We start from the raw sequence: 24,519 nt of genomic DNA on the forward strand, positions 1-24,519 counted from the left end.
GCACAGAAAAAAGTTTTTTCTAAAGGAATATAAATGTAAAAATGTTCCAACTAACAACAACAACAAAAAGGCATGATAGCTTTAGCTTTGGCCAATCTGAGATGAAAGCGAGAACAGTGAGCCACCAAAATGGAAGGTCAGAGGAAAACACAAAGGCCCCAAATCTGTTTTGTCTGGCAGCAGTTCTGCAAGACTTTATTTTGAAACAGATCTTATTAACAAGGCTGACTCTGTCATTTTTAGCCACACTCCTGTTAGAACCACTAAAAAGAGTTTCAAGCATCGGAAAAACAATGAGAGTGGTTTAAAGATTTAATCTATTGGAAACAGACATTTTTTTTAAAGTTTCTTAGAATGAGGCAAATCAAAAAGTTACAAAGAGATTTTATAAAGGTGATGTTGGTGAATATGTATCCCAGAATGACCTGTCTGAATTTCTGAAATTATGTTGGTTTTCTCTCTCCTACCAATATTGACCATCATTAAATTAGATCTCATAATATTTAAGACAAATCTATGTGTGTTGACTTCCTCTTTCACTTGAGGTAATGCGAATTTCCCACAGACCTTTACCTGCCCTTCTCTAAAGTTCATTTTCACCTTTTCAATTTCTCTGGCCTTTATATCATATTGTTTGAGTGGATGAATCACCTTCTTCATCAGAAGACAAACTCTGGGTGTAGAGATGGAGTCACACTAAACTGCACAACCCTCCCAGGACCAGCACGTTGTTTCGTAAATGCAGCACAACCCAAACACGTTTAGGGTCTACAGACTGAATGCGTGGATTAATGAGAATATTAAGGACGTCTATCTAGTAAGGAAAGCAATGATCATATTAGCACAAAAGTAAGGCAGAATAAAGTTAATTTGTATGAAAAAGCATCTACCTCTTCAATAAATTGTGAAGATTGGAAATACAGGAACATGTAATTTGAAACTAAGTTAACCAAAACCATTTCCAAATGAAAAATAATCAAAGACAGAGAGAAAATGTGGTAGGGAAAAAAGTGAAAAAAGAAAGTGTATGAATTTTTAGAAAATAATATTTTTTCTAACTTTGTTTTTTTATCTAGTTTACCATGTTCCTATTTTAAGAAAACAACAGGAAGTCAAAGTAATTTAATGTGCATATGCAAAAAGTTTACATCATTAAAATTTTTTAAATAGTTCAATAAATACAAAATAGTCCATAACTTAGTTTTACCAAGTAATTGTACAAGATCAAGTATTCAAAATTTTAAAATGGGTCTGTAATTAAAATTGTCATCACTAAATGGCAATAAACAGAGAGGAACAGATATTTTAAATGCTCTAGTTAATTTTTCACATATTAAATACTCTTATTGATTGACTGAGCATTGGATCAGGTGTCCTATCTGTGATCACTGATTCATTATATTTCATACTCTGCACTTTCATTATTTGTACAACAGAGGATCTTGTAAGGATGTTTCTTCAAATATGTGGTGCCATCCGTCTTCATTATATCCCAATAGAAACAGAAAACAGTTTCCAAGTAAGGTCAGCCTTAGTTGACACCGGAGAGAGCTAAGAGCCCCACAGACCAAATTTAAAGACAAGCCAAATACTATTAATACAACCAGGGCACTTTAAGTCATGTTGACACTAGATGCAAAATTGTACCATTTGAGATTTTGGAATATAAAATATTTATCAATTGACAATGAACTTAATGCCCACCATGAAAAATTATGCTACTGAAGCATCAGTTTAATCAGAAGCACCAGTTCACTCAACAAGTGATATTAGTATTATATTAAGGAATATTTATAAGTGCAAATAATGTATAGATCATTACCTAATCCCTACTTTAAATCCTCAAATATTAATATGGATGACAAAAGTCAAACTTTCTAAATTCAGTAAAAATATCAGTAGTCAAAAATTCAAACAAATTTCTAACCATGATACAATTTATCCGTGATAACCATAATTATAATTTGTTGCACAACTATTATGTTCCAGAAACTGTGCTATGCACTTTATCTGAATTTCTTCCAGAGTATTATAAATACCTACTATTACTATCACCATTTTATACATGGGGAGGCTGGGGCTTACAGATATTTTTTTTTTAATTTGCCCTAGAACAACTAATTTTGCAGCAGCTGAGCCAGATTTCCGCAGGTCTGATGAGTCCAAAGCCATTTCTTCTCACCAGTACACTCTACTACCCTCCACACTTTTAACAGTCTCATCATTACACAACTTGATATCTGAAAAACTAGTGAAATTTAGTCTGTTGTTTGCCTGGACTCCTTTTATACTAGTAAAAACAATAAAAAATCTATCTTACATTATATCTTCAAATGTATGTCACTAAGCATTGACTTTTGGGGAAGACAGATTTTATAAGTTTGTTTTAAAATTTCTAATACCACTGAGTTTGAATTAATTAAAAATTTAGATAATCCTATAAATTAGTAATATATATATAGGATAGGATACCCAAATGCATAGGGTTCTCTTTCTTTTTGTTTATTTTTCTCTATTATCTTACTTTTATACTGGCTCCTATCACAAATTTGTTTTATACAGATAAAACACTTATCCTGTTTACTTCTCAGCATCATCCAGAACCTAAAAGTCAGGATACCAGAGATTCTGGTTCTTGTTTGGGGACACAGCAAACATTTGGAAAACTAAAATTAAACTTTGTTTAGAAAAATTAATTTGTTTTTCAATCTAAGAGCACACTTTTTTCATAAAGGTAATGACATCAATGTCATTTAGTTGTCATAGTTCAAAAACCCTAGAACCTGCCTGGAGTTCTAGAAACAGAAAGGACATTCAGAAGTAGAAGGTAGAAGTTTGGGGCTTTTATTTTGCTTTGTTTTTCTCTATTTTTTCTGGACACAGAACTGACTTCCGGAAAAGTTTTAACAAGGAATACGTTAGTCTTAGCCCCTCCTCACCCCCACTGTCTCACACAGACACTTTCTTTCTGGACTCAGTCGCTATCTAGGTTTGCCTCACCTTCTAAAATGCTCTATCTCAATGTAACTGTTCTCACTTCACCCACTCATTCACACTAATACAGGGTGAGGTAAAAGTAGGTTTACAGTTGTGAGTATGCAAAAAGTTTATTTTTGTATTGTTGTTTATTAGTTATTATATTGTTTTCCATACAAACTGTAAACCTACTTTTGCTCCACCCTCTATGTGAATGTGAATATGTGAACTGATGATCCTTTGACAACCTAGATAGGATTCTATCTAGGAAAAATCAAGAGGATTTTTTTTTTAGCCATAAAAATCTATACATGGAAATTCAGGCAGCATAACCACTAGTAAAGCAAGTGATGCAAGCAGCATGAGGGAAAGTGATTCCTAAAATGAGATGCGGACATTGGAAGGTACAGTCTGCCTGCACGTGTGCCTGAAGGAGATTTGCCTTCTGCTCTGTCTTCTAGTTTCTTTCCCTCCTGTGTTTGTGAACCACAGGACCCTTTTCAACTGGCAGCTGCACCTGCAGGGCACAGGTTGGGTAGGAGGTAAATGTGTGAACTTCCGAGAGGAAGGTCTAGACACAGAAGCTGTCTACTGGTATACAGAGGACCATCTGCAAAATTTGTATTTATAATCTAGTAAAAAAAAAATCTATAATAGAAAAGATGTTAAAATACATAGAATTCTAAGTTCTAGTACTTTGTGTAAAAATGCTGCATTTCAGCATATTGTTGCAAACTGTGAATAAAATACATAAAGATGGTTTATATATTTACTCTCTATAATAAGTCACTGTCCTCATGATCAAAACTTTGTGCTATTTAAAATGTATTTGTTTTGAAAGCCTCCTTTAACATGCATGATTAAAGCCTGCCATATATTAACATAAGAAAGTTAAAAGCCAAGTGTTTTCTCTTACTAAATTCAATGATACCCAAACATCTCCAACATTTTAAAAACTTTATCAAAAATTCAAACTATTCACCACAGCAGTAGTTTTCTAACACTGACTTTGGGTATATAACACCACCTACAACAGAACACTACAGATAATTTACAAGCACCCTCGGTATGTCCTTAACAGATCGAAACTGCTCATTTCCATGACATATAGCATGTCAGACAGTATCAGCAGGAATGACAATAAAGTCTAAAAAGCAAGCATTTTATGTTCTGACGTTCTGAGCAGCTTTAAGCACTACAGGAGCTCATCCCAAATATGACAGATTCCAAGGTTAAATCTCACAAGAAAAGAAATCACTGAAACAATAGTTGAAAGCTGCCCCCAAAATGAAGCATCAGTAATTTGCCATACATGTGTATAAAATAAGCAGCCAAAGCAACTGGGAAGATGTTTCTCATGATTTTTTCTTGCTTGCTTTTTACCTTTCAATACACAGGTTTATAATTTTTATTTTCTCTCTGGCTGCCAAATATATTTTGGCAACATTACGACATATATTTTCCTCTAAGAGGTAATACTTCAGTGAAAAACAATGGTAATTTGTAATCACATGTTTTGGTTGAGTTCATTTTTAAAAAATGCTTGGAGATTCAAAACACCAGTTGCTCAATACAGCGTGTTCTGCACCGACCCGATTCTAAATATGGATTCCCCTTCCTCTGCAAGTAAGCCAGTAGTACAAGCACAGTGACAAAATTTTAAACAAACTTTTACCCAAAGAAATCTGGGGAAGAATGTAAGTTATAATCATTGCCTTTTACTATTTTCAGCTCCAAACATAACAGATGCAGAGTTCTGATTATACTATTGGTGAAAATTGTGAAATAATCCCCCCCCCCAAAAAAAACCCAAATGATATCTAAATTCCTCTACACTCACAATTACAAGTTTTACAACAAATCATATTAGCAGGCCTTCCTTTATGATGTTTTCTACAACATGGAAATATGCCAAAAATGGACTGTGACTTGAAAGAAGAGCTTATCTGCCTCTACTTTTTTTTTTTCTTTTCTTTTGGTCAGTACAAACTCAGAATGATGATTTTGTGTTTTCTTAAAGGATGAATTGAATTTCCACAAAATGTGCATGGAAACTATGGGATATAGTAATACTAAGTGTACATGTTTTAAGAATCTAAAGAAATTGAGTCCCAACATGTTTCTCACTCTGATGCACATATTACTTCAAATTAGTCCTATTTACCTATTTTGTTTTATTAACTAAAATGTGAAATAGATCTACCAAGCATTCTAATTCTATTTTTGTCCCATTTGATTTTTCAAAACTCCACAGTGGCAAATAAAATATTTTCCTATGCAAGAAAAATAGAAAAAAAGCTTTATCAGTTTTTCTATTAATTTTACAATCAAATATATATACCTGAACACTGTGAGCTCAGAAAAGTCAGGGGTACCATATCCACTTTTATAACCCAACATCCAGAAAAATATCTTGAATACAGTGCATATTCAATAAGTGTTTCTGAATAAATTAAGAATTATAAGATTTGGAAAAAAATAAGATATAACAGAGAAATCATGCACTTACCCATTATAATTTACACTGATGATACAGTTAGTCATAAACTTTAGCCATTTTATCCTCTTTTTCAGTGACTTTCTATGGAATTGAATCTGCTTTTTCCAGAAAGGGTGAGTCTCTAAAGATTGTCTCCTTTTGTAGCCCTACAAATGACTAGTAAGAAATAAACATTGGACACTAACTTTGGCTATTTAAACCTACATTACCAGTTAAGCTTTCTCACAAAATATCACAAAGCTGCAATTATTTATTCAAAGTGATTTGACTTCCTTAACCTACAATCCCAACCAACTAAAGAAAAATAAATGAATAATGTTTGTATTAAGTAAAATTGTTGTGTAAATACAAGTAGAGCACTGGATAATGAATATCAATATAACATTGTAAAATTTCAGTAAATAAAATGAATAATTTAAAGCAAATTTTCTATTTTTTTAGTTCATTGGAATTTAGAAGAGATGTAGTACCTTATTAGAATATATGTCAAAATATTTAAATGCATTTGAATATATTAGACTATAGTAGCCATTAATTTTCTTTTCTACCCAGAACACTTTTTTATCTTTAACATGTCTATGAACAGTGTTTCTGTTTCTATTGGGGAAATTATTCTCCACTCCATGTGGTCCTAGTGAGACTATGGATCAGAATGTCTTCTTTCCTCTCCACCTTGCTCCCAACCTCTTATGAGAGTGGCAAGCTACTCAAGCTAGTCCACACAATGTCAATGACATAATTGGCAGAGGAATGAGCACTTGACCCAATTGAGTTCATCAAGGTCCTCATCTACAACCAAATATCCCGACGTCCAGAGACAATAGCTCTTTCTTTTCAGTGGGTTTGCTAACTGAAGACCATGTAAGCCTGAAACCATTGACAATTACTTCATCTGACACTCATCTGAACAAGGAGGGTGAGGCAAACAGAAGCACAGGCAAAATTTGCAAAGGAAGAAGACCCTAAGAACATGGATTGATCGATTCCCTGGATCCAACTGCAACTGAGACAATTTCTTCCTCTGGACCGCCCAGTTATACGTGTATAAGCCAATAACATGTTTTTCCCCTTAAGCTAGAGTAAACTTGGTTTTTGTCACTTAAAACCAAACATCTTAATACAGCGGAATATAAATGAGAGGATGAAATCTAAGTTACATATATGGAATCAGAAGTCAATTCACAATTAAGCATTTCCTGACCCCCCCCCATTAAAAAGAGTTGCTTTTCTTAATGCTTAAATATACCATAACTCTATTATAAAAATAAAAATATTTTCAAGAAGCATGGATTTTATTTATTGATAAATTTGAATTAAGCAAAGACTGCTTACCGATGCTGTATTAGACACTAGTTAAAAAAAAAAGGAGAGGAGGGAAACACGATCCCAACCTTCCTACCATTAATATGAAAGATGTCACAATAAGGCCCCTCATCTACATTCAGTACTGAAGATCCTTGGATAAACAGAGGTCCAGCAGAATCTGATTTATAGTGAGCCTTACAGTATACCCAGGCTTGTTTAAAACGCATCCTAGAAACCGATTTACAATTTTGAGTAAGTCCTGCCAGTTTGGTTGTTTTTCCTGTTAATATATTTATATAGTTAACTCAGACTTTAGGTTTTTAATCAAACAGTGATTTTATAACTAGAGATTTCCACAACTAACCAGTCAACATTCATAGTAGAATCTGCTAAAAATCACTTAAACTAAGGTCTTATCTGAATGTTTATTAGGTACACTCTTCTAGGGAAATGTTTTATCTGAAGAGGAAATGATTTGCAATGTCTTCTCATTCCATTAAAACATAGTTTGACACCTTTCTTAGATATTTTTTAAAAAAACAATAACGACAATGGACATTACTGAGAAAAATAATTTGGCTCCAAGGTCCGGTGAAGTTTCTATTTCCAGCACTATGAATGAAGTTACTTTTGAAATGTATGTTACACTTTTTTTCCCTTTAAAAAGAACCTGTTACAGTTTTAGTTAAATTTCCTACATGTATGAGTGACCATTGCCTTCCTGTTTCTGTCCCTGTGCTTCCCCACTAGGAACTAGGACCTGGGACGTTAGCTGCCATCGCCTGGGATGCAGTGTTCTTAATCCTTTTCTACCAGGGTTATTTATTAAACCAGTTTCACAATTGATCCATCTCTTCTGTTTAATACTTTCTGAGGTACTCTATCAAAAAAGTGTGGAAATAATTGCTAAGTAAAAACATCCCATGATCTTGCTTTTAGAAAAAAAAAAGAAGGGAGGAAGGAAGGAAGGAAGGAAGGAAGGCAGGCAATGAGGGAGGGAGGAAGGGAGGAAGAAAGGAGGGGGATTTTCCACAAAGTATTTTGATTTTTATTCTTTCCATATTTTTCTGGAATCTTGACTTTTTAAACTTTTTTAACATTTTCTTCCACAGGACTGCATTATGAAACACTAATTTAGAAACCACGTGATACTCACATGTCAGTCTGACTTATACTAATTTGAATAATATTTTACTTTTAAATAAAAGTTCTGCATTCACCTCTCCAAGAATACAAAAGTAATTGTTAAACATTCTGAGATGTTAAGGATAATCTAAAGTGGAACATAGAATAATTATATCTGTGTGTTTGTGGGCAATGGGAGAGAAGAAAGAACAGAAGGAGGAACAATGCCTAAGATTCTGAAGTTTTCTGACTTGAGCATTTCACTGGACTCCCATCTCTCTATTAAGGAACATCTCCACCAGGATTTCTCATAGGACCAACTAATCATCTCTCTCTAGCCTTCTACCCAGTTCCAGCTTGTCTTCCAACACTCCAGGACCCTCTGTAAAAACAGCTTTCACTCTCACTGTTTCTAGTCAGTCATCTTAGGGGGATAAAGCCTAAGTTACATTTGACCCACTCTTTTTACTATTTATTATATATCCAGTGAGCTGTCAAGGTCCGTTAACTTTTTAAAGCTTCCCAGATTTACCTTTGTATTTCCAGTGTCACTGCTACCACAATAACACAGCAACAAATAGTTGCCAGCTAGTATTTGCCAGAGCCGTCAGAGCCCGACTCAGAAAGAGAAAAGAGTTTCATACCTACTGCCTCAGCCCCACCCTGTCCCTGACAAGATTCTGACAGGGACAGAGAATTTATTAGTCATTTCCCTCAAGGTTCCTGGCCTAGTTTTGTTTCAAAAGACCTAGAATCCCAGTGACTGAAATAAGCCCTGAGGAAGTAGTATCCATTAGGGATGCTCTTTCCTCCTTCATAACTTAAGTTTCTGTTCCGAATCACTAATTAGCACTGCAGGTTACCCCACGAGAATGGTGGCTCTTTTCCAAATGCAGGGTCCTGAAATTCCTCAGAGCTTTTGTCTTGGGAATACTGAATCTCCTCTCCCAGCTGTTGACTGGGTTCTAGGCCCTGGACCTCAGTTTTTAGAACTAGGGCACAGCCAAATACTTGACTTTGGGTAACTACATCATCTAGGAATCTTTGTTATTATGACTGGCTTGCTAGATTTGATCATCTCACATATAAATGCCATACCCTTTTAAACCCAGATCATTGACTGTTCAGAATGCTGGCCATCTCTCTAAAGGGACGGCTCTACAGAAGAATCAACACCCTCCATCTTACATGGTCCTAGTTCTGTGCCATTCTTAGCTTCCTACCAACTGCTTTAAAGGCCAGCCCTGCTGAGTTAGATCATTCTTAAACATTATGTCATTTAATTCACAAAACAACCCAATGAAATAGACATCATTATCCTCGTTTGACTGATAAGAATTTCAAAACTCAAGGAGATTACACTATAGAATATACAACAGGTCACCGTTAGGCAGTGACAGACCTGGAACTCACAGTCAGGTCGTCCTACTCCCAACTGTATTGTCTCCACCACTCTATTAGGTTTGCTTCACTATATATCACAAAAATTATTGCAAGGGACTTCGAATACACCTTTCCATCTTCCAAACCATCCTATGTATTAATATGGGTATTCTTCCTAAACATTCACTGCTATCATATAAATTTCGTGTTTTAAATTAATCTTCCATGGTTCTCCAATTATTTATAAAAAAGGGACAATTCCTCACCCAAATTTTTTAAGGGTCTCCATTATCTGGATCCAGCCTACCAGTCAGTGTTTATTCCTCATATCCCTCCATAATCCAGGCCAAGCCACACTCCCTCCTGTGCCTCAGCTCCTCAGCCCAGGTCGTCCCAAAAATTATGTTCCTTGTTTCTAATTAAATCTATTCTAACTGCCACAGCACAATCCAAATCCCACCACAAAAAGCCTTCCATGACTTCACACACCCAAACTTAATCCATCCTTCTGTACCTTTCACCATATTGGCCTTTTAACAGAAATTGCATTATATGATTCCTTTGTATCACAAAGGGGGGCTCATTGAAATTTCCCTCCTCCAAATCCGCACACTTTATAATTCTTTCAGGGGACACCATATTCCAAACCTCAAATTATCATTATTTTCAAGCCCCTTCAGAGCAGATAACTCATCTTATTTAAGGGTGTGTCCCTTCTTCAAATCCTAACGTGATGCCCCTAAGCTTAGTAAAAGCTCAAGAAATCAGCATATAAAAGAATAAATTAGACAATGGGAAAAGAAGAGTGAAAAAGAGGAAAGATTTTTTTTACCAGTACCTACTTGAGATAATGAATTTTAAACTTTCATACATGCTAATTAACATTGGAGATTAAACCAATATTCCAAAAACTGTTACATATCATGTTTGCCTGGAAGAGAAACCTAAAAATTTTGAAATGATATATTTCCCTCCCAATTAAAATAAAACATTAAAACAACTTTCTGAATCAAGTAAATTTTTCAAAATGTATTAAATTGTTAACAAAGTGTTCATAACAAAGACTGTTTTGCTTTTGAAGTTATCACAGATCAAATTACTATCGTGTTACTTTACTTTAACCACAATGAAGAAAGGCTCCGAAATGAAACTCCTGTGCTTGATGATTAAGAAGCTGATTCTACACAAACTATGTCTGAACAAAATGTGGCATCTTATGTAGTGAGGGGTTCAGACCATACAGGTCACTGGATTTTGATGGGTAAGAGACGGAGGACAAAAATCAAAAACAAAACAGGAAAACCATGTTATCAATTTTCTTCAATTAAAGATTAACTTAATGTAATGAACTGACAATTAAAAAGGCCAAATGCATTTAAATAACTTCTAGCAAGAAAATATGATCAGTTTAGCAAATATTCTGCTTTCACAGTCCCAAAGATCTGAAAGATTTAAATATTTGTATTTCTTCCATTTGCTTGGCTTTGTATAAATGCATTCAACATACAATTTTATACATTAGTTTGGAAAATCGTAAAAAAAATAGAGGGATAGTCTCTTCCATCTGCCCTTACCCTTTACATACACTTTATTTGTTTTAAGTATCAAATATAATTTTTAAGACAAGATTGTACGTAAGTATAAAGTGCTATTCTAATTTGAGGCAGAATTATAGTTTTTCTATGTTATTGGGTGGAGCAATTTTCTGCCTTGAAGAGAGTTATAGTGCCTGAAATTCCTTAAATTTTTACAAAGTGGGCAAAAATCCCAAACTGTCATCATGTTGATAAAAATCTCAGCTATTAGTGAGATCATCTTTGGTTGTAAAGGCTCCATTTGTCCACCTACCGACTCTGCCAGTGTTTCCATAAAGGCTGGCTTTCCTGAGGATAATTTACTCCTTTTGTGACAAAATAGCTAAAGTTCATCTGTATTGAGATGAATGCTGTAATCATCAGCCCCCTCCAAATGAAATTCAAGAGGCTCTGTTAGCCATTTACGGTTAAAATAATACAAATCTCTCTATTATTATGCTGTTTTTCTTAAATTAAATTAAGTTTAATTTAATTTATTGAGGTAACATCGGTTAATATAAGCTTCAAGTGTACAATTATATAATTCATCATCAGCAGATCGCATTGTATGCTTACCACCCAAAGTCTAGTCTCCTTCTGTCACCATATATCTGGCCCCCTTTACCCTCTTTACCTTTCTTCCAACCCCATACCCCTATGGTAACCACCATATTGTTGTCTGTGTCTATGAGTTTGTTTGTTTGTGTTACTTGTTTGTTTTTTCTATTTAATATCTCACATATGAATGAAATCATATGGTTCTTGTCCTTTTCAATCTGATTGATTTTGCTTAGCATGGTACTCATAAGATCCATCCATGTTGTCTCAAATGGCAGTATTTCATCCTTTCTTATGGCTGAGTGGTATCCCATTGTATTTATGTACCACTTCTTCTTTATCCAAAGTGTCCTTTATCAAAGGACACTTAGGTTGTTTCAATGTCTTGGCTACTGAGAAAAAGCTGTAATGAAGGTAAGGGTGCATATATCTTTACAAATAAATGTTTTCAATTTTTTTTTAGTAGATACCCAGAAGATACTCTTCTGGGTCAGGAGGAGGTTCCATCCTCAAGTTTTTAAGGGACCTCTGTACAGTTTTCCATATGGCTACACCAGTTTACATTCCCACCAGCAGTGCATGAGGGTTCCTTTTTCTCCACACCTGCTCCAACATATGCTAAGTCTTTCAGCACAACTCACTCAAGCTAAAGTCTGTCAATAACTTCAGAAAAGAAAGACTGTAGTTAGAGATTCCATTCTAAAGTTTCCCTAGTACAAATTTTAAAAAACAAAAGTTCACAAATAAATATAATAAAGAACAACAACAACTTTATGTCCTCTGATAGTCAACTAATAATTTCTTGAAGGAGAACTCTGTAGTCATAACCCATAAAGAGTTTTGAAAAGGCAATTAATCACCTGGAGAATTTTGAATTAAACATTTTATATTCAGAAAAAATATTACAAAGGGAATAACTCAGTGAGGATTTTTTTTCGTCCCAGTACAATTATTAAAATAATTGAGAATTCCCAAGCACAATAAAATCCTATTTAAAATACAGTCCATTGATTGATTTATTTATAGGGTCAAATTATCCTCCATTTTCAATGCCATCCATATTCCTATATTTTAAAACAAATCACAGTTGTATTTATCTTGAATCTGGCTATAAAAACATTGCTTTTTTCATAAAAACTAAATACAATAATATATGTAAACTCTTAAAATATTTAAATCTATGTTCCATTCTGCATTCACACTTGGCCTGTCCTCTAGAAGTACTAATATGTGATAGAGCCAAATTATATGTTTTCTCTGAAAAGTTCCATCAATTAAAAAAAGAAAAAAACCTACATGATACTAAAACCAAATTCAATAAATCTCACTCTGTATTTCTAAAAAACATGATCTTTAAAGAGAAATTTTAGTGCCAGAGCCAAATATCAGAAGAAATTGTGATTTTTTCCCCTTCGATAAATACCTAAAGCTTAAAGGAAAAGCTTTGACTTAGAGAATATTATATTATTCACTTCCATTTTAGGATGATGTTTACCCAAATATCATAAATACTTAATAGCAACTGTTCCTAGTGCTTCTAGCAAAAAGCAGTAAAATGAAACATAAACCTCAGCTGTGAAAGCCCAGGAGTTTTGCTTTGCATTTCATCATTCCACTTCCCCATACCCTGCTTAGGATAGCCCATGTTCTGATAATCACCAGAGACAGCTCAGCTGAATTCAAAACAGAAATGTTATGAGCTCCAATGAAACTATTAATCATGAAAATGGAAAGAACAAGAGCACTCAAATATTCAGCCGGTGGTTCAAGTTGCCTGACTAATAGCTAGGAAATACCATATTGGAAAGAAAGTAATCACACATTCCAATCCCAATTTTTATTTTACATTTCTTCTATAAAGCCTATAAAACTATCCAGATATCAAGACGGTGAGAAACTCCATGCTCAAATGGTGGAAGCATCTAAGATGGTTTATGAAAATCTTAAACTTGAAATCACAAACCCAATCTCATGGAGCTCAGTTTACAAGAATTAATGCAAAATCTAACAAACAAAATCTAAATCTTTAGAATCACACTGTGTTTGCAGTACTGAATCTTTTTCTTAATCTTTTTCTTCAAGATAATGACTATCTGAACCTGATATCAAGATTACTTCTTACAGTTTAAAATATGTCTGAAATTATTCGCCTTTCCTGCTCCCAGAGAAATACTCACAGAGTTAATTATTCCTTTTAGAGCTTGAAATCCACCTTTGACAGGAAAAACTTGTTCCTTGGAATCAGCAATTCTTTCAAGCTTTAGAAAGAGGAGGGAAACTTAATTAAGAGGTGGTTGAGACATATAACACTTTATAAACATCAGTGCATTTTAATTATGTTCTTTTGAAAAATTATACCACAGGATTAATCCACTTGGGTAGCCTATCAGAAACAGAAGGTGCTGGTACTAGGGAAACTCTAATGTGTCACAATGACATGAACTGAGATCAGCCACAGCCCCTTTACAATGACCTCAAGTTTCAATTTCAAAACAGTACAAAGCCCTACTGGCTATAAATATCATGAGAAACAGAAGTCTTAGTCATGTTCAACCAAAAATTTAAATGTAAAATCACTTTATGAGTGCAAATATTTTTAATATATAAACTCTTAAAACTTCATGAAAAAATTGTTTTTAAGGAAAATTATTAAAGATTTCTCATAAGCAAACTTCATAAATCCCTGCATCCCTAATGATTTAGTTTTAAGTCAAACTAAAATACCTATATATGACTGTCATAATAATCTTGTCAGTTGAGTTAAAGAACAGGAGTAGTCATATTATTTTAACCCAAATATTTGTCCTATATTAGTTTCTCCAAACCAAATAAATATTCTATAAATTTAGAGTTTTGTTTTCAGTAATGAAACCTATCAAAACCAGACATTATTAATGAAGATATACAACAATATGGCCCTTGTTATAGAAAATCTTTAACAATTAATGTCATAAGTCATCAATGAAAAGAATTTGATAAACTATCCTTAAAACAATTATGTGATTTAAATTAAAGTTTGCAGGTCAGCTGTACTCACCTGAGCTTGTTCAAAGTCAAGGACACCAACACAGTAAACTCTAGCCCCAAATGACCTGGATGTCTTTGCCTATGGAGAAAAATAGAAATAGAGGTAGGTGGAGAATGAGAGAGGTACATTATTCAAATATCAGGTTACACAGGCAGAGACACACAGTAAAATACACTAGGGTGTAAAGAACAGTTTCAGTTCAATACTCACCTCTTTCTCTGCATATGATGGCACCAGACCGTCCAACTTACCATCTGTCAGAGCAATTATGATACTGGAGGTTTTTAAGCCTCCTGCTTTCTCAATTTGTTCGTTAGCCTGAAAATGAAGAATAATTATCCAACTCACAATTTAATCTTAACTTTGAACCAACATGTTCTATCAAGCTGAATCAGTAAGCCTGACAAAATCAAAATATTATAGACTGGCTTTTGAAACATGACTTTTGTGTTAACTATTTTATTTGAAATATGCATGTATTTATATTATAAGGTAGTTGCTATTGGGTTTAAATGACATACATTTTTAGCTTTGCTTGACTATAACCATAGAGAAAATAGAAAATTTCTTAAAAGGCAAAATGGCATCTAAGGTTTTCTTTATTACCATGATACATAATGTTTTCTACCAGCCTTATTCCTAGAACAACTAAAAGAACTTCAAGTTTATTTCTGGAATAAACATGTAATGGGGTCTTTCAGTTTTACTAGGGAGTTAGAAATTATTTTATTACAGCATAAGAAAACAATTTCTCCCATACGCATAAAGGTAAAAGAACTTACTAGCTTTAGTCCTTCATGGATGTATGTCTCTCCTGTTGGAACAACACGTTTTAAATCCTCCAAGCCTTTACTGATTTTGCCTCTGAAAATAATGTTTTATAATGTTAAAATAAAGAAAAATGAGCAAAGATCATAATAAGCACTTCTCAAAACATAAGGTCGCATTGCAATGAAGGCATCTTCAGAAAGAAAAGGAAAAATGAGCTTTGAGGGCCCATAGCTCTTCATACTTTTCATCATGTTAATAAGTATTTAGCAATGCCTATTTTAACTACAAAAAATAAAAATACTAACAGTGTGAAATGTCTTGAAAATCTAAGCATATTCTAGGCATTTTGAGTTGAGAACAACTATTTTCAATCATATTCATTTTACTGAATGCTAAGGAGTAAATCATCTAAAAAAGAAACACCAAAGATTGAATAGGTCAGCTTAACTAAAAAAAGTATTTCTGGAGCACTTAACCCACCTCCCTACAGGTTGAAAGTTTGTTATCTGCAAATTCCTAAGTCATATTATTTAGCCATGTTACTTATGAAAATTAATATTTTTCAACTTTTCTCTTCCAGAGTCTCATGAGGTAGGCAATTTTGTAGCACCTTCTCACCCATCCAGACACCAGTTTATTCTCTTGAATATTGTAGATACTTAACACATATTTGATGAACAAATAAAAGAATTAACGGAGATGAGCAAATAAAAGAATAAATGGATGGAGACAATGGATTCCTCAGAGGAGTAATATAACTTAAAAAGAGACACAACCATAAACTAATCTTTTTCATCATGACTAATTAGTTGTCCCAATGGAGTATGTCTAAATGAAGTATGACTATATTAAAAGCCATTTTTGTGTATGAGAAAGAGAAGACTCATTTTTCAGGTTATTTAAACATAGGTTCCAAAGGTCCCTTTAAAAAAAAATAAACTAACCCATAAGAATCTTGAGATAAATATGATAATGTTGTGAAAACAACCCAAAATAAACTAAAAACTTATTTTTAGAATGTTAAATTTAAAAGATCAGAAGAGAGATCTTAATATAGTGCTTTCTGAATTTCAGTTTTAAACAGAAGCAAAGAAAAATACCTTTCTAAATTAAAATCTTGAAGTATTAAAGTATAGGTCTTTAAATAAAACATAAAGAGCAGTCACACTATTGAAGATGATAGATGAAAGAAAACTGAAATTTAATTTTATACCAACAGATGATAACAAGTGTATTATCTGAACATCAAGGAATTCGCTGGGTTTATACACAAAATTATATACATATATATACACATATAAAATACACTATTTAAACACATGTCAAAAATAAAAAAATATTATTATTATTTTGTCATACTGTAATGTTGTTTCAAATATTTGAATGAGTCATTCACCAGATCCTCACTCATATTTTAAAAGAACTTATTGGTTATATTTTAACACTGTAATGAAATTACTATCAGACAGGTTCTCCAACTCAAAAACTTCCCCCAAAACACAAAACAACTTTCGAAGTATGATCTTAATCTTCCCCCTTCCTGATTCAGTCATGTCTATGGACACACATTGTCTCCCTTAGTACTTGGTTTAAAATCTACCTAATCTGCACCTCTCTCTAACTTCATCAAACTCTTTTCCTGTGGTGCCCCAAACATATGCCTGTCCAACTTTCACTATAGTGAATGACTCGGTCTCTGAAAAACATTCTACTTTGAAATAATTTAACTAATTTAATTTAATATTGTCACTTCTCAACAAGACTAGAAGTTTAGAGTGGCCTGTCTCCGTGTCTATTATATATACTGTATCTCCCTACTCCATTATAATGCCTTTTACAAAGTAAGTGTTCAACAAATTTTTCAATCTACCATAGGAAACAATTCATAATTCCACACATGATGGAGTAAATTACATAATTTATAGTCTCATTTTATCTAAATATTTACATTTAGTATATACAGAAACAACTTGAAGCTGATTTTGTCTGAATACAGAGAAAACCCAAATATTTGGTGCTTTCCAAAAATGAGTGGCAGTGTGTCCTCAAGCATTAATGTTTGCTGCCAAAAAGAAAATGAAAAGACAACTGAAATTCAAGTTTACACAAACAGATTTTGCATGGCAACAATTGCCTTCTCCACTCAGTTCAGATTCAGCTCACCATTACTCCTGAGGGCCAGACAACAAAAGCAGAAGACTCTAAGAAAAGGAAGAAGAAGAAAGAAGAAGAAAGAAGGAAGAAGAAGAAAGAAGGAAGAAGAAGAAAAAACCCTTTGCCAAACGTGGAATTCAGACTCTTTTGGGAAGATGGGTGGGGGGCTCTGCCAGCTAATTTCATTGGAAGGGGCAGAGTGCCTCTTGCTTTTCTATCCATACTCATGCCTGCCACCATAATATTTTAAGGTACACTAAATCCCACCATTACTTTTGCATCTGCGCAGTCAAGGTGTATCTGGCTCATGTCAGTAACATCAACACATGTGAGTCCTGGTTGTGCTACCTTCCAGACAGATTTTGAGGCCTGTCAGCCTCTCTCACATCCATAAATGTCACTTTAAGGAAAAGGAAAGCCAACACAAGACTGGGCAGATTCAGGCCTTCGAAGGATCCTGAGCAACTAAAAATAAGTTCTAAATTTCTGCTAGTAAACAGTTAACTGAGGGAAAACAAAATTGTGTCATGGGTTAACAACAGAATTCATTCATCTACGCTGTGACTTAAAGGAATCTCTAATAGAAAGCAAGGAGGAAATGATCAAAATAAAGAAAAAATGGGTATATTATAAAGATCAACTCAAATCCAACAGCTCCTTAGAAGGTCAACCGTATTGAGTTGGGCTTTAACATTATGTCTTCAACTACCAGGAACAGAAATAACATAACTACTTGGTATTTGTTTTGTGGCTCTAGTCAAGGATGTTGCTATCCTGATACATAATGTCCCCTGTAAAGTCTCAAGACAGAAGTTTCTTGTCATCCCTGAGTAATCACTGTACACTTCCTCCTTTTTGCTAACTACATTATGTAAACTGTTTCTTCTCCTCCTATCTGGAAGTCCGCAGTAAATTTCTTACTCATTCACAAAATTTGGCTAAGCTCCTACAGTTATCATAATGCTACAGCATCTTTTCTAAGATTTTTACTTTCATCTTTATTCCTGCAAGTTATGTATGCAGCTTCAAATACTTTTTGGAAAGAAGAATAATTAAACAAAATGGTGTATTTAACCTCTGATTTTGTGTTTTTGTTGAGAATTGGCAGACCAAACTTTATAATCAACTCTTCTTCTTTATAATTATATGGACTAAAGGGTGAGGGGCACAAAAAACAGATCCTTTTCTTTTAATCTATAAAATTAACACTTTCATCTCTATTAGTATATCTCAAATTTCTCTTCTGAGTAGGGAAAGGAAGAGGTAAAAGGGAAGGGAAAGGATAAGAAGATGAGGGAAAGATGGGAAGGAAGGAAATGTAGCAATTACTGCTATCAGGCACACATTTCTCAGGGGCTTTTCCCCATTTCTAGACACTTTGGATTGTGGAAGGTGCCCATGACATCACAACTTAAAGATATATTTTTATAAAGCATGGCATAATAAAAAGTTTATGAGAAAATTCTGACTTTCCCAAATGACACAATTAGGCACAATATTATGGTAAGTACCTTTTACTTATGACAAAAGATGTATATTTATACAATATATCTGTATAGTACTTTTCAATGCACATAATCTTAACTTTCCAGATTCCAATCATTCAATCTACACACATCTGTTGCACACACACACACACACACACCCTGTTAACCCTGTGGTTCTATAGGATGGTGAGAGAACAACTCACACATAGACCGTGGCTGTTCCCTCATAGTTCTCTACAGATGCAGTGTAGTTATCCACCCTGGCTGCACCCTGGACTGACCTAAAGGGTTTTTTTTTTTAAATCTCTTCTAGGCTCTGACTGAAAAGATTTTAATTTACTTACTTTGTGATAGGGTTGGGTATTTTTTGGAAGCTCCTAAAGTGCAGCCATAACTAAGAACCTCTGGTCTAATCTAACTTAAAAACTTTTCCATGTTGAAATATTGTTTTCCTTACCAATGTTGCCAGTCGGTCCTTCTGTTGAAGGGGTTTTTGAGAGACTATGATAAATTGTAAAATACAGTTTCTGAAATGGTATGCCTTATAGCCAGAGAGAATTCCAGGACCTATCATGTTTCCTCATCTATAAAATAGGGATGAAAATATCTGCCCTATGGGGCCATCGTGAGGACTAAATGGCACATAGTAAGTACAGAGTAAGGTGTCACTACTAGTGTCATTTTTTGACATTAGTTATTCCCCATTAGTAGGACTTTGTTCACCCAGTTCACTTTGCCTCTTAATTTCAAGGAGAGCTCACTCAGCAGACTGAGGGTTAAAACATTTTTAATATAGAGACCAAAAAGGAAGGGGAAAAAGGAAAGGGGGGGGAGTGTTATATTGAAACTTTGGTGAGGAGAAGACCCTGGAGGAATTAGATGGGAAGCTTTATAATGAGGTGGGAACACTCAGGGACTGGAGTAAATCAGAGACGAACTGAGACTCTAGTTCTACAACTAATAAATTATGCAACCATCAGCAGTTATTTAATTTCCTGGAGCTCAGTTTCCATAAATAATAATGCCTGCTCCAATGAGGTTCAATCATTCAGTCTATAAATATTTATTAGGTGTCCATTATGATATTTATAGTACAATGTTATTTGGAAGCTTTGAACATTCAGTAAGTAGTGGGTGCCTAGATAAAAGAAATATTAGAGAGAGATAAGAAAAAGAAAGTGAGTAGCACCCAAACCAAACCCTCTTTGCTACATTTCTCCTTTACACTGCTATGTTGCTCGTCTAGAAAACATATAAAAGGTGGCAGGCTGGTTGTGAGGTAACAGACATCAAAATGGTAAGACACCAGGCTCTGGCACCAGACTGCTCCTCCACTTCCTAGGCATGTGAGCCTGGGCAAGTTAGTGAAACTTTACGGCCTTCAGCTGCTTCATGCATAAATAAAAGTAATGCTAATGTGAACTCCATAAGTCTGCTGTGAAAATCAAATGAGTTTATGCTTATAAAGTGTTCGGTACAAAGTAAGTGTTACACAGATATTAGCTACTATTCTTTTACCATGTGATAGATATGTCAGGGACCAAGCCAGGTCATATGCCAATCAACCCTCAATTCCTTCATTATGTCATTTTGCATCAAACAATGATCACAACATACGGGTCAAGCATTAGGATTTGGCCTCAATTCCTGGCTCAAATACTTACTAGTCTTGTGACTTTGGGTAAATTATGTAGCATCTCTGGTCCTGCATTTCTCCCATACGAAAAAAAATCATGAAAATCGTAGTGATCTCTAGAAAGCAAAACTTCTATCCTCACACTGTACTATCAAAGTATTTCTACATATTGTTAGTTCTTAAGTGCTTGAGAGTTTGAATTTAATAATACTATTTAAAATGATGGAGGTAAAGGAAAATGTGCCAATCTATTGTAACTTAACTCAAGAAGGAAATAATGCCAATATTATTAAAATAATAAAAGAGAATATATCGAAGTTATTAATAAACAAATATTTTAATTTATACAAAAGAATAAGAGGAATGAGAGGGAATGGTTAATAACAAGTAACAAAAGTAAAAGACATTTGTCATTAAAAATTTACTGAGATGGGGCATTGGTTGCACTAGAATCTAAAGGCTAGTGCCAAAATTACCTCTCTAATTTGTTATATTTGTTGTTTAAATCACTAAATTTTCAGGGGTTTTCTCATGCATCACTAAATAACCAAAAACAAAAACCAAAACAAAAAACCCTGGTACCATAAATGTCAGATATTTTATTGCTGCATTGTTCCCAATTCTGTGCTTCTCAATCCTACTTCCTGGAAATGTACCTTCTTGGCTCTTGACTCCACCCCCTGGGCTTTGACTACACGTTCTGAGTCATCTTTGTCTTTTCATTAGAAATAGCCCATAAGTGCTGGCTATTCCTGCCTGTAGGACATTGAGGGCCCAGAAGTTGCTTTTAATTTGATATATCTCTCTCCCAATCTACATTTATAAAACTCCTTTGAAAATTCTGTGAAATTCCAGTGTGTCAAATTATAATTCACTGTATTAGATAAAAGGCACAGGCACAAAATATCTTCAAAAGAGGCTCTTCTCTACTTCAGGCTGTAAGCCAAGCAAGGCACAAACCCAAAAGGTTTAGAAGCCGTGGGTTTACTTGAGCATATCTATGAGACACATTTTTCAGATTCTTGTAAGCCTTTTTGTCTAGATAAAATGGTCTGCCAGAGACCATCTTAAGTCTTTCTGAAGTCATAATAAAGGATCTTTTAACTGCACCTTTAATCTGATTTTTCTTCCAACACCATACTTTACAGGCAGCAATCTGGGTTTGATTGTTGAACTACGGCCATTTCTTAAATCGGGGTAATATTTTTGCCAAGGGAGGCTGGGGATAAGAGTTTTATTTTCAAGTCCATCAAGTCCTGACTCTTTATATTTCTTCTAAATCCTGTTTGAAAACTAAAAAGTTCCTTCTTTAGCTCATCTCATATCTCCCATATGTCACTATAGGTAGTTGAGAGAAGCAAAACGAGGCCTTCAACAGTCTTCCTGGAAATCTACTTGGCTATATCCACAAGTGCATTTTGTGCATTTTCTGTTTTCCACCTTACCCCCAAACTTCCTACCACTACATAAAATGGTCATCTCTGCTTCAGCCTCCAATAACAATTTGTCACTGCTCTTCCAGTTTTTACTATCAGTCTCCTCAAGGTCATCCAGCTTCTATTCTAGCCACAATTTCTACTGTGGTTGCCTATTGCTATATAATAAACTACCCAGAAATTAATGGTATAGACACATTTTATTGTTCCTCATCATACTACGCATTGCACAGGAAGTTTTTAGACTTCAGAGGGTGAGCTGGGAAGATAGAATGGCTGGAAGGGTAGAAGTGACCTCACTCACATGGTTGGCAAGTTGATGCTGGTATTGGTGCTACCTATGGCCTGGGAGCTCAGCCAGGACTGCTGATCAGAGTTTTTATTCTTCTCCATGTGGCTCGTCTGGGTTTCCTCCTACCACAGTGGTCTTATGGTAGTCAATGTTTTATATGGCACCTGACTAGCAAACCCACAAAAAAGGAAGCTCTCATGCCTTAATAAGATTTAGACCTGGAAATGATACAGTTCCACGTGTGTGTCTGATGTAACCTATTGATTAAAGTAAGCAACAGGGGCAACCCAGACTTTTAAAATGATATATTTAGGTAAATAAATATATTTATTTTATATACACATACATTTTATACATTAAGATATTACATATATAATGATATATACAAATATATATGTACGTATATATTCTGTGCTTCATTGGAGGTCACAAAAGAATGATCTACCACAAAAGCTGATAGCTGCATACATCTATATTACCAAATGTCAATTTTGGTAATTGCATAAGCATAAATGTATAGGTATTTATATCATAGGTCAATTCTGTTATTTATCCTTAAGGAATTATTAGCCAGGAACATTATTCCTTGAAATAAGCAGTAACTACAAACAAAATATAGCAATTCCTAAGAATTATATTATATAAATTGCTTATTATTATAAAATTAAAATTATAAAAGTATTATATAAATGGCTTGTTATTATAAAATTAAATTTCTCTTTTAGACGTAAAACTTAGTGGATTGAGTAGAAACAAAATTCTCAAGATGTTCTCAAGGTGTTATTTATATCTGTACAAAATTACTAATGATCTGAATCCACTTAGCACTGTACTTTATCTGCACTATTGCATATAAAACATTTAGCAAAATGTCTGATACATAGTAAGTACTCAATGGACTTTACCACTTTAACTGTCTCCTTCCTCTAATAAGCCACAATATTAAAAATACTAACCAGGCTGACAAAAACAGAAAAAAAAATTACAAAGAAAAACTTGTTCATTCATTCAAATATACCCACTCTAATTATCTACTTAATTGTGTTATTATATACTGCTATATTACATAGTGCACAAAGGATAAATTGCAAAAAATTAATTTTTCTCTTATTAGCTCCTCAAATGCAAAAACATTTATAGGTTTCAAAAGAATGAAAGGTCATTTCCTAAATGCAAACATTGCTAATATATTCTATTATCTTAGGAACTAACAGGTTTAGCCATCACTGTATATAAAAACTTGCTTATTATTTACATAACATGTCACTCTAAGGCCAACATATGCCCGGTCTCTGTGGTCAGGAGTCCAAACCAATGAACCCAAAGGTAGCAGTCCTGATTCAAAAGCATTTGCTTACAAAATGCTCCACACAATCTGTGTTTTGTGAGAGATTTTCCTCCAGTGTGGTTTACACTAACCCACGTGTGCTACATGGATCACACCTGAAGTCCATACCTCCTGCATTTTGTATATTTTTATTCCATTTCCCCACTCAATGCCTGACTGAGAAATTGACCTCTGTGTTACCACGTCAGTGTGCCAGGGCTGCCGCACAGGCATGAGCAACAGTGTAGTTGATTTTCTAGACCACACTCATGAAGCAGATGTGAGACTTCATTGGAAGCAAGTATTAATACATTCATGACTAGAACCTGAGCTGCTGCCACACCCTGACACTCCAGTATTAGCATGATGTGTGGCCAGACCACTTCCCTGTTAGAATTTTCTGTAAGCCCAACTATAGTCACTTCCTCTCACCACATCACTGGTTTTTAAGGTAGAATAAATTTAGAGAATGAATATGTCTTTGAATTATGACAAATCCTGAGTAATTGTGAAGGCTGGAGAAGGAGGAACACAGAGTCTCAGGCAGGGCAGCCGTTAAGTGCTCCTGCTCAGGAGTCGGACTGGGCCTGAATTCTGGACCTAACTGCTCAGCTGTGTCACTTTAAGCAAATCACTTCTCTGAACTTCTGTTACAATCCTGGCACGTCATTACGAGAACGATGATAACAGTGTACCCTGATAACCTCCAAATCCCATTTCAACCTTAGCCTCCGTCCCACCCTGTCATTACACTGGCCTTCTCACACATTATATGCGTTTATTGTCCCAATATTGCTGTAGGGTAGGAATGATTAGCTCCATTTAACAAGCAAGGGAATGGGCAATGAGGTGAAGTCACTTGTCCAAGGTCACACCGCTAGTCTAGAGCTCCTCAGTGTATTTGACCCCAGGTCTAATTCTAGTGTTTTCATTCTAACAGGGAGACTCTAAGAGCCTCCAGTGTAAG

General features: G+C 34.6%; 1 protein-coding gene across 2 annotated transcripts in view; it reads right to left on the reverse strand.

The window, feature by feature from the left end:
* ANTXR2 (ANTXR cell adhesion molecule 2) overlaps positions 1 to 24,519 on the reverse strand; it is a 154,658-nt gene that overhangs the window by 120,988 nt on the left and 9,151 nt on the right. For both annotated transcript variants that reach the window (XM_028505607.2, XM_028505608.2), the window contains exons 4-7: positions 15,232 to 15,313; positions 14,660 to 14,767; positions 14,459 to 14,527; positions 13,599 to 13,679 (exon numbers count right to left, since the gene is read on the reverse strand). In XM_028505607.2, coding sequence (XP_028361408.1) covers positions 13,599 to 13,679; positions 14,459 to 14,527; positions 14,660 to 14,767; positions 15,232 to 15,313 — 340 coding nt within the window. The remainder of the gene's footprint in view (positions 1 to 13,598; positions 13,680 to 14,458; positions 14,528 to 14,659; positions 14,768 to 15,231; positions 15,314 to 24,519) is intronic.

The sequence above is a fragment of the Phyllostomus discolor genome, chromosome 1 (assembly GCF_004126475.2).
Source record: "Phyllostomus discolor isolate MPI-MPIP mPhyDis1 chromosome 1, mPhyDis1.pri.v3, whole genome shotgun sequence".
In the NCBI taxonomy this organism is placed as follows: Eukaryota; Metazoa; Chordata; class Mammalia; order Chiroptera; family Phyllostomidae; genus Phyllostomus; species Phyllostomus discolor.